At 38.6% G+C, this 10,708-nt stretch overlaps 1 protein-coding gene across 1 annotated transcript; it reads right to left on the bottom strand.

The window, feature by feature from the left end:
* Window positions 1-306: 306 nt before the first annotated feature.
* On the bottom strand, window positions 307-9,944 carry LOC116286424 (organic cation transporter-like protein). Its single transcript, XM_031692940.2, has 11 exons — window positions 9,756-9,944; window positions 7,978-8,166; window positions 7,451-7,554; window positions 6,874-7,102; window positions 5,489-5,687; window positions 4,858-5,082; window positions 4,480-4,614; window positions 4,220-4,314; window positions 3,511-3,619; window positions 1,920-1,992; window positions 307-1,374 (listed from the first exon to the last, which is right to left on the bottom strand). Exons 2-11 carry the CDS (start codon window positions 8,159-8,161, stop codon window positions 1,135-1,137), a joined length of 1,593 nt encoding a protein of 530 aa, XP_031548800.1. The 5' UTR covers window positions 8,162-8,166; window positions 9,756-9,944; the 3' UTR covers window positions 307-1,134.
* Window positions 9,945-10,708: the final 764 nt, after the last annotated feature.

Here is a 10,708-nt window from a genome sequence, read left to right as displayed (position 1 = left end):
GCGTACGCATCTGCATACTTGTCTTTACGCATGCGTCTCTATGCTTGCATCTGCGCAACATTCACTTATATACATGTATTTAAGCATGCGCATGCGCCTGAGTACTCGAATACAGTCAATTCAAAAAGTACCGTTTAATGGATAGTGTTCGCACTTTATAACTAAAATGTCATAAACTGCACGACTTTTTCTTCAAAATGATTTAAACTGACAAGAGGCCAAGCTGGACATTACAGCAAATTTCTTCATGTAGGGCAAATAAATATGATTACTAGATTTAATTACTGTTGAGAATACAACGCTGTATCATACATGATAAAGTTTCTATTCATTTACAATATATTCCAAAATTTCGTTAGCAAGGCTAGTCAGCCCTTAGCCATTCCGAGGTTGAAAAAAAGACTGGGTCGAGTTGATATTGCAATGCATTGTGGGACTGTTTCAGGTGACATATTCCAAAGTCCCACAATGCACTGCAGCGCCAATTCGACCCAGTTTTTTCCTCGACCTCAGAACGCCTAATCCACTGAACAACGTTACTATAGAATCTATAAAAATATCTGGACCACCTCTAGGAGGGGTTCGCTCTTCAAGCTGATCTGAGAAAAAATTTTGGCCAATCAGAATCAAGAAAATTCGCAAAACTGAGGTGTCACTTTTACTCTTGAAATTATGGATTTCCAGGCCACCAAATGGAAAAATAATGTCGATAATAATCGGTTGATAAAAGTTTTCATTTTTTGTTGGTCATTTTTAACAGGCTTCATGCATGTTTTTCAGTGACGTTATTTCTACGTCTCTATTTCAGATCAGCTGATTGGGTTTATATTATGGATAAAATAGGAATATATAATAATAAAAGGAGAATATATAATTACAGCTCCATTTTTAACTTCCAACTTGTCAAATCCAACTAGTGGTCTGTCATCAATACTGCGCTGTTCTGATTGGTTGAGCTACTAGTGCTAGTCTATAAGTTTTATAGCCTACTAGTAGCGAATTGTGCCTGCTAATAGCCTAATTACCTGGGTTAGCGTAATTGGCGGCATCGGTCTAATGAGTGCGAGTCGCTGTTGTGAAAAAAATGTTTAAAAATTTGATACATCGCTTAGTGGCCCATTACTCAGTCTCATTTCAAAATACAGTGTTTTTCTTCTCATCGATCAGTAACTTATCTCCTTCGTCTTTTCCCATCTTCTTTTCGCCTTCAGCTCCATCCTTAAGGTTTAGCACAACAACGTCACTGTAGTCTTGTGATTCCAGAGTTTCAGCAGTTGGAGCGTGGTTTGTTTCAGGTAACAACATACACAGGACTCCAGCGATGAGAGCATCAACAGCCATGATGATGTAGGGAAGCTGCGTCAAATATAGAGCCTAAGAGTAAGAAAGAAATGGTAAACGTTTCTCCAAATAAGTTTCAAGAAACTGTTTATCGTTGCTATGGTAACATATTTCCCGTTGCTACGGTAACAACAGCCATTGCTTGGAAATCAACTGTATTTAGAAACACTTAAATTGTATATCAAGGGAAAAAATCACTTATATGGAAACAGTGTAGTAGCATTGTTGCAGTATTTTTGTATGTGACCTATTTTTAGAGATATAAACATTTGATATATCAATATGCAAATGAGATGACGTAAATTCAAGAATGGGTTACATTTTGAAGTGTAATTTACGACAAGTGTTCTGAGGTGAAATAACCTAAAAGTGTACAAAGCCATATATTTCAATCATAAGGATGATTTGAAAATGAAAAAACAGCAGCACTTTCCACAACAGCATTTTCGTATAATAAATTAGTCTTAAATTTACGTCATCTCACTTGCATATTGATTTTTTAAATGTTCATATCTCCTGAAAAAAACTTTTATAAACAAAAATACTGCAACCATACTACTACACTATATGACACTCACCAACCAGATGACGAAAGGTGAAGTAATGGCTCCAATCCTACCCGCAGCCGACGAGCTACCTAATCCAATATTCCTGAAAAAAATATTTACCCACACCCATTAGAGTTATTCTTCGATTGCACGTTACATCATCGCGGCCATGTTGGTGCCATTTAACACAAGATTTCTCATTAGCATGGCCATGTATTTGGCTTTTGACTTTCTTAGGAAAGCTTGCAACCCATCAATACATAAAAGATTATATCGTAGTCCATAATAACAACGTGACGATGGACCCAGTACTCCTCTGAAACCAATTCTGCGTCCGGTCAAATCTTTGCCTTGCTGGTCATTTAACCAGAAACGAGGTATGATAACCAATTAAGCTAGAACTAATTTGGCCGTTCATCACCACCAGCGACTTAACGACCGTTAGTTTAATAATTTCAATAATTGCTATAACTTGTCTCGCAATATTTTTACAAATTGCGCTGTGGGTTACACGCTGTAATGCTCCATGTAACTTGTGTCGCAACAACGCTGCAAGACAAGTTGCAGAGAAAATTGAGCCGTGTTATCGCGCCTTAAGGAAAAAAAGAAGAAAAGAAAGAATCTACTAGTGGTTTGTACATCACGATGTTATGTGTTCTATTGTAATGTTTCAAGCACTGTTCACTTGGACTGTGAATAATTAAGGGTCTGGCCAACTGAACACGAGTCGGGACAGTTCGAATCTTGTTGCGTTATATTCGAGGTATAATATGGTTCGTTGAATTAAATCAGAAGCTGGAAGCGACAAAAAAGAGAAACAGGCCAAGCTGAAGAGATCAAAAGAAATGAAAAAGAAATTTCTACAGAGTTCGAGGATAACTAAGTAGTAAGTATACGCTTATGAAGTAATATTGCACACACTGAAAAAAGAAGTCAAAATTCTTGTCTACATATGTTTACACTGGTTGCTGTGTGCTGATATATTTAAAGATTTTAGCAATATATTTGTTTGCGTCTTCTTTAGTTTCCAAAGCCCCCATAAGGAGCCTGGACTACCCTATATGGAATGCATTTTGGGCAACTAACTCTCGATTTTTGTCACTATTCGAAATTTAACCTGAACTATTCGATTTTACTGATTATTCGAAATTTAACCTGAACTATTCGATTTTTTTGTTGATTCGAAATTTAACCTGAACTATTCGATTTTTTTGTTGATTCGAAATTTAACCTGAACTATTCGATTTTTTTGTTTATTCGAAATTTAACCTGAACTATTCGATTTTTTTGTTTATTCGAAATTTAACCTGAACTATTCGATTTTTTTGTTGATTCGAAATTTAACCTGAACTATTCGATTTTTTTGTTGATTCGAAATTTAACCTGAACTATTCGATTTTGTTTTTCTTTATTGGAAATTTAACCTGGACTATTCGATTTTTGTCATTATCCAAATTTGTATTTTGTCACTATAGAATAGCAAGACCATTAGAGCTAATTAAAAAAGAAGAAAGAAAGGAAGGAAGTTAGGAAAGGAAGGAAGGAAGGTACTGGGAAATAACAAGGTATCTTCATGTGATCTGGAGCTTTGACTCAGCAATCAAGAGTAGTTTTTTCTCACCTAATGACGGTAGGGAACAACTCAGCAGTAAACACGAATATCGCGTCAAACGAGCACATGACTGCGAACTTGCCAAGTAAAGCGAAGACGATGCGTCCAACAGCATAACCTAAGAATGACAACATATCAAAGACTCAAACAATCAATCTATGCATAATTATACTAAATGATCTTGATATCAATCAAAATTGAACTTATCGAGTCCTGAAACGACCTAGACCTTGGGATGATCAATCAATGTATATACTAAATGATCTTGATGTCAATCAAAATTGAACTTATCGAGTCCTCAGTGAAACGACCTAAACCTTGGGATGATCAATCAATGTATGTACTAAATGATCTTGATATCAATCAAAATTTAACTTATCGAGTCCTGAAACGACCTAGACCTTGGGATGATCAATCAATGTATGTACTAAATGATCTTGATATCAATCAAAATTTAACTTATGGAGTCCTCAGTGAAACGACCTAGACCTTGGGATGATCAATCAATGTATATACTAAATGATCTTGATATCTATCAAAATTGAACTTATCGAGTCCTGAAACGACTTGAACCTTGAGTTTGTGTTAGTTAGGGCCAAAATCTAACTTTAAGACCCTAAAGTTGAGAGACGAATCTACTGCCTCTATCGATAACACCCTTGACTCTCATATTCAATCAGCTGAACGAGTAATCTTGTTATAATCCTCAGTGAAATACCTTTGTTAGTCGGGTCCTCTGGAATGACAGTAACCAGCATGTTACCTAGTGCTCCTACAATCAGGCCCACCACTACTACCAGCTTACGGCCAAATCTAAAGCGGGATTTACAATGAAGCAATAGTTGTAAGGAGGGCAAATTACTTGAGGAGTCCATCTAGGTTCCATCATTAAAGTCAGGAAAAAATTAAGAAACAAACCGACCAACAGATCGCTTAGCTAACCAACCAGCAAAGAGACCAATAAAATGTTATTCTTACTTGTTCATGGAAAAGATAGCGAATGCATTTCCAGGAAGCTCGATGAGGGAAGTCAGGAAGAAGTTAAGGTACATGTTACCACCAAGGAGAACAGAGCCAAGAGAAACTCCAAAATAGACTTGCGCGTTGACGAACCTAAAGTATTAGGAAACGCAACAGATTCTGATTGTAAAGATTCAGTGACCACAAGCTGGCAAGCGGGCAAGCGGGCAAGCGGGCAAGCGGGCAAGCGGGCAAGCGGGCAAGCGGGCAAGCGGGCAAGCGGGCAAGCGGGCAAGCGGGCAAGCGGGCAAGCGGGCAAGCGGGCAAGCAGGCAAGCATTGAAGCTAGGTAATTGAGAAGGTAAGTTCAGTTAGGAAGGGAAATAGAGTCACCTACCAAGAAACCCATATAATGATTGTTCTTATTGCAATCTTTCGTGTCCGAAACAAGTCCAGTAAAGTAGCTTTCCTCGCAAAAGCGTTCGAGTGTATATCGGGCAAGCCAAGATGCTCGTCATGGGGACTTTCCCTTTTATTAAACTTTCCAACCTTCAGAAGAATGTCCTCTGCTTCCTGCACTTTGTCGTGTGTAACCAACCAACGAACAGACTCTGGAATGCAACTAACGAAAATACATTACATCTCTTGCTCGCAATCTGTCTGTAAAATCCTGCTTGTTTGTATAAAGGAGTTTTTACAACTATGTTGCAGGACGGGAACAATGGATTTCATTTTGTAAAGGGAAAAAAATTAGCCAACGATATGGATACCCTTGAAACCCATGTAATATAAAAAGCAAATGTATTTGTTTGTTGTTGTTTTTTTTTGTTTTTGTTTTTTGTTTTTGTTTTTGTTTTTGTTTTTTGTTTTTGTTTTTTGTTGTTTTTTTTTGTTTGTTTGTTTGTTTGTTTGTTTGTTTATTTGTTTTTGTATTCTGGGTGACTCTGGGCCGGAATAGGGGCTTGTATTGGGGGCACCAGCAATATGCATCATTCTTGCTAACTTAAAATGTACGATAATCAACTTACAACCAGAAAAGGAACAGTACTATCCCAGGAGCTGATGTAGTTATGGACAGCGTTCTCCAGTCTCTTATGAAGTAAGCGAGAAGAGCTATCAGCATCAACGCGCCTGTCCAGAAGTACCAGGTGAACGTTCCCGCCATTGCTCTCTTTTCAGGGCCTACAAACTCGGTTGCCATAATAAAAAGACAAACGATGGATCCCCCTGGATAAAAATGACAGGTAAGATTTAAATGTCAGTATTGGGAATTGTAGGCTCATGTCAAACGTCTTCACAAAAATTCACATGAGCCGAACCTTATAACATTAAAGAAGACCGCCTTGTTATCCATTGCAGGGCCGTAACCAGAACTTTTACAGGGAGGGTGCACATCGAATAAAATCGGACCATTGATCGTTTTTTTAAGAAAGCAGAACCAAACAAAAAAAAAAAAAAAAAAAAAAAGAAAAAGAAAAAGAAAAAAGGTGACCAAAAAAATAAAAAATAAAAAAAGGTAACCAAAAGAAAGCAGAACCAAAAGAAAAAGGAGATGGATGAGCGTACCTTAAACTTTTATGGGGGGGTGGTGCACGTGCACCCTGTGTCCCCCCCCCCCCTAGTTACGGCCCTGCATTGTTTCAATCAGGTTCGATAACTGACCTGAGCCGTAGTTGTTCTGAATGTATATATGCTTGAAGGAGTGTGCGTGGTGTGTGAGGTTTTTATTTGTTTGTTTTCGCCTGATTCAATAGCTGTTGCAAGAAACTTATAAATTCGATAGACCCTTCCCAAACTTAAATGTGAGACTAACATGAAAATGCAAAAGAAATGCCACAAATTCCATCACATATCAAGTTTTGCTCCATGCATTAGTGTCAAAGTTGGAGTTGAGAAAGGTCACTCCATATATGGAATCATATAATTCCATATTTGGATCGCCGGTCTTTACCCTGAGGTCAAAGATGGCGGACAAGCGTGTTCGTCGGCTGGCAAAACGGCTGAGGGACATTTACGAGCTTGGCGAAGACAAAAAACAAGAAAAAACTACAAAATATACGAAAAAAACAAGCTTCTCCCCAGTCCCTTTTTTTAAGACCGGGAAAGAGAGCCTTGACACTCATTGTTTGATATGAGAAAAAAAAAGAAGTGATTTCTTTTGTATTTTCATGTTAGCCTCACATCGGATTCTTTCTAAGAAGGGTTCATTACACTACTTTCTCAGCTCACTTCGAAGGTCGTACTTCAGAATTTAAAGTAGTTAGCATACTTGAACGTAGCTTGAAGTCGTTTTACTTATTTATATATTTTTGTTATTTTTTGATCGCTTTCGATTTCTCTGCTATGTCTTGAATCACGTGATCAATTAAGTACCACGTGACTACTTCGTTCACGTGGTCATTTTGTCACTCACCGAGACCGAAGCCGATGAAGAATCTGAAGATGGCGTACAACCAGTAGTAAGGGACAAACGAGCTCGCAAATGCTAACCAGCATACCATGCTGGACGAGAAGAACAGGATTATCCGACGGCCATACTTGTCTGACAGGATGCCAAAGATGATGTTTCCGAACAGCCAGCCAGTGAACATGATGGCGCTTGTAGCCCATCCAAGAAAAGAGTATTCACAGACTAGGTCCCACTGTTAAAATACATCGTGCGATTATGAGGTTGCATTATGGCGTCATTAACTACATCTACTAGAATTCTTTGCACACTTTCTTTTGTTTACAGGTCAATTAGCACCAATTGTCTTACTATTCTCGTGAGGAAATACAAATTTAATAAGAAAGGAAATTCGCGAAGCATTATGGTAGTCGTAGTAAAATGACGCCATCATGCAAACGTGCCATTTGTAGGCCATGCACTAATGTGGGGGAGGGGGGAGGAGGGGAGGGGTGGAGGGGGTAGATAATGATCAAACTCTAGCTTGACCTGAGCCTTATCTAAGTATTTGTTTGAAGGTTGTATTTCCATCAAAGCTACTCACCTCAGTTATGATTGACGTGTACGGGGTTGTGAATTCCCATTCGCTGCGGTTGATATCGCATCGATAAAATTTGTTCGGGTCTATACCGTTCGGCGAAAAGGTTTCTGAGAAACAAAACGAAAAGACGCAAATATCACAATGATAGAATGTTTAGGAACCGATTTGATTTTTGATCGTTCGTTCAATTGACCAATCATTGTTGTTTTCGTTCTTTCGTTCGATCTTATGTTCGAAGGCAGTTCCGGAGTTCTTCTAGTCTGTCTGTCGGTCTGTCGGTCTTTTGGTCTGTCTGTCGGTCTGTCGGTCTGTCGGTCTGTCGGTCTGTCGGTCTGTCGGTCTGTCGGTCTGTCAACCAACCCACCGTCCGTCCGTCCATCCGTTAAATTGCATGGTCATTAATTTGTTTGTGTACCCGTACTTTGACCAGACATTTGATCTTTCGTCCGTTCGCCCGTCCTCTGTTTATTTGCTCGTCTGCCCGCCTTCCTGATATAACCAAAACTTCGAGAAGAAAAAATCATACTCACGAGTAAAATTACAGACGCTACTTCCATCCACGCACTTCCAGTCTGGCTCCAAAGCCAAGAAGGCCATGATGAGGGTTTGGAACGTCACTGGTACCAACATAATACCCACGATGATTACAATCGACCACTGGAACCTTCCCATGACTCCAACGTGTTCCAGATATTCATCTACTGATAGAGTCATGATTGCTAAGTAGAAAGGAAGAACATAGAGGTTAGCTTTAAGATTGGGGCGGTTTGGTTAATCAAAGCGAAACGTATTACTACCACCACCACCACAATCACCACCACCACCACCACCACCACCACCACCACCACTACCACTACCACCACCACTACCACATTTATCACTACCACGGTAGTTTGACGAATAACATTCGATACAAGAACCAATATTAGACTCCTTGCTAAACGTAACTCCGCAGTTTATATATTTTTAGCAACCTCTCTGATAGAAGATTACAAATTCCACAGTTTATTTCCTCTACTTCACATCTCCGGGATCCACTGAATCTTATTAACACAATAAGATTAGAACTACGATGGTCATGCATCGTATCTGGATAGTTTCATGATTCGAAAGGATAAGAGGCCACATGTGTGTTTACCGTACTTTGTTTGGTTCGTCCATTCATTTACCGAACTCAAGGTGCTTCCACACACATATTTCATCGTAATAGTATCTTTCCATTCATGAAATACGGTCAAAATGTTTTATTCAAATTCGAAATTCACACTGATCATAAGTTTTGACTCCGACAGCACCGTGCGTATTACTATAGTATACCCATTGCACAGATTTCCGAGTAAAGGAATTATTCTGCTGTGGGACAAAACAATTGATTTTTTTTGCAAGAAAAAGACGGCTTATTGTTTTATCCCCTAGAACAATTGCTCTCGTTGGAAATCAATGCAATTCAATATAACTTTTTATGAATTTGCTACCTAGTATCGTATTTCACCCACACTTCGCTTCTTGACCTTCGGTTTCAATTATCTCTACATTTTCATTGCGAGACTTTCATGTCACACACTTAACGTCTGCCTTTTATATTACTGTTCTTAACTTACACTTACACCCGGCTGACCACGCAGTTGATTCAATAAGTATTTATTTTTCTATTAAGGCTTATTTTTATCGTTGAAAACAATCTTTTGTACTGAATAAGTCCAGTTTCTTTGTAAATGAATAAATAACAGGTCTGCACCTCGCTATTATAAACACAAAAATTATGCTTGGATAATGAACTCCTTTTTAAAATACATTAATCGTTTCGTACTAATAACTATTACTTTGGTGTATTTTTAAAATGTACAATTTACTCTGAATACATTCCCAAGCTGAAACATAAAAGCCTTCCGTTCACCATCCTTATATGTACAATCTAGCGAGAGAAAAAAAATGCGATTCTCTTTGCACTGTCGAAACGGAAGGCAATATAAACTGTTCATAATAACTTTAATAAAGCAAGCGAGGATCACAATCTGTTGGCTTATTGACCGACAGTCATGCAAATCTTACACAAAATTAAGAAGCATATAGAGAGAGGTAGGGAAACCATCAATATTCAACAAAGAAACATAAAACATTGGTTGATGATTCGCAGATAAACTTAGTTCTTTGCTGTAAACTCCCTTATTAAGTACCATATAATTTTTGAGCATCACAGATACGGTGAGACATTGCAAAACTTTACACGTAAAGGACATCGAGGCGCCAATGATTACTCCTTCCGAAAGACTTCACACTACATTGATTGTGTTGGTTTTTTACTTACCTAATATGAGAAAACACCTTGGGAATTGTACGAAATATAAGTAGACTGTGAGTAAGCCGTGAAGTATAGATGTTTAGCTAGCAGCTTGCGAACTCATAGTCTCATTTTCGCCACACAGCGGGCAAGAAAAACTCTATTGTGCATGTGAACAATCGACAATTAGATGCAAATCAGTAAAAACAAAGCCTGAAACGGGATACATATTATGCAAACTATCTTTGTCAATAATACATAAACAATTAATTTCCTTTCCTGAACAGGAATGGAATGGAGTCTGGATTTCTTGGATGGGGGAAGGAAGCGTCTCAATCTGGATCTGTGAAATATCAGTGGTACCTAAAATGCTGGCCCAGACTCAAAGATCCAGTGTTTAGTAGATATGCATGCTCCTAGTAATGGACTTCTGATCTGGGAAAATCATGGTTGGCTCACAGACCCAGTTTGACAGATGGATGCTCCTAGTAACAGGATTCTGATCTGGGAAAATCATGGTTGGCTCACAGACCCAGTTGATGGATGCTCCTAGTAATGGACTCTTGATTTAGGAATATGCTGACAGACCATTCAGACACCTATCGAAGCCTTAGTGTCTCTCTGTTATACATGGATTCCACGGCCTTGTTCCATATTTAGCAACATTAATATAAATGCTTGCCATCGTATAATTTCAAACTTTCCGTAAAATCATTCTTGTCATCGTAACTTATAATGGCCTGAGGATATGGCTTTTATGCAAAGGATCACGAGTCTAGCTGGACTAGTTTTTAGTGAGTTTTGCCCTGGAAATATATTGAGTATAAATTCAAGCACCGCAGTGAATGTGGCGTTTTAATTTTGTTTTCGTTGGCCGCGATGATTGGCCGAGTTCGCCACGCTTTTGTTACAGTATTTGGTGTAAATTTCGACGTTTGACCTGAGCCTTAGGCCCTGGCTAAACGAGGAAACATGTTTCC

Source organism: Actinia tenebrosa, unplaced genomic scaffold (genome assembly GCF_029948245.1).
Source record: "Actinia tenebrosa isolate PJP-AT-01 unplaced genomic scaffold, QUT_ActTen_1.0 PGA_scaffold3__52_contigs__length_22856419, whole genome shotgun sequence".
In the NCBI taxonomy this organism is placed as follows: Eukaryota; Metazoa; Cnidaria; class Anthozoa; order Actiniaria; family Actiniidae; genus Actinia; species Actinia tenebrosa.
Note: the sequence above shows the minus strand (reverse complement) of the source record. Positions and strands in the feature narration are given on the sequence as shown.

What these genes read in the sequence shown, in the direction of transcription:
- LOC116286424 (XM_031692940.2), bottom strand. Translation starts at nt 8,161, where the DNA reads ATGACTCTATCAGTAGATGAATATCTGGAACACGTTGGAGTCATGGGA. An exon ending in ATCATTATATGGGTTTCTTG is followed by an intron (nt 4,615 to 4,857) that starts GTAGGTGACTCT and finishes CTAATACTTTAG; the next exon opens with GTTCGTCAACGCGCAAGTCT. An exon ending in GCTATCTTTTCCATGAACAA is followed by an intron (nt 4,315 to 4,479) that starts GTAAGAATAACA and finishes ATCCCGCTTTAG; the next exon opens with ATTTGGCCGTAAGCTGGTAG.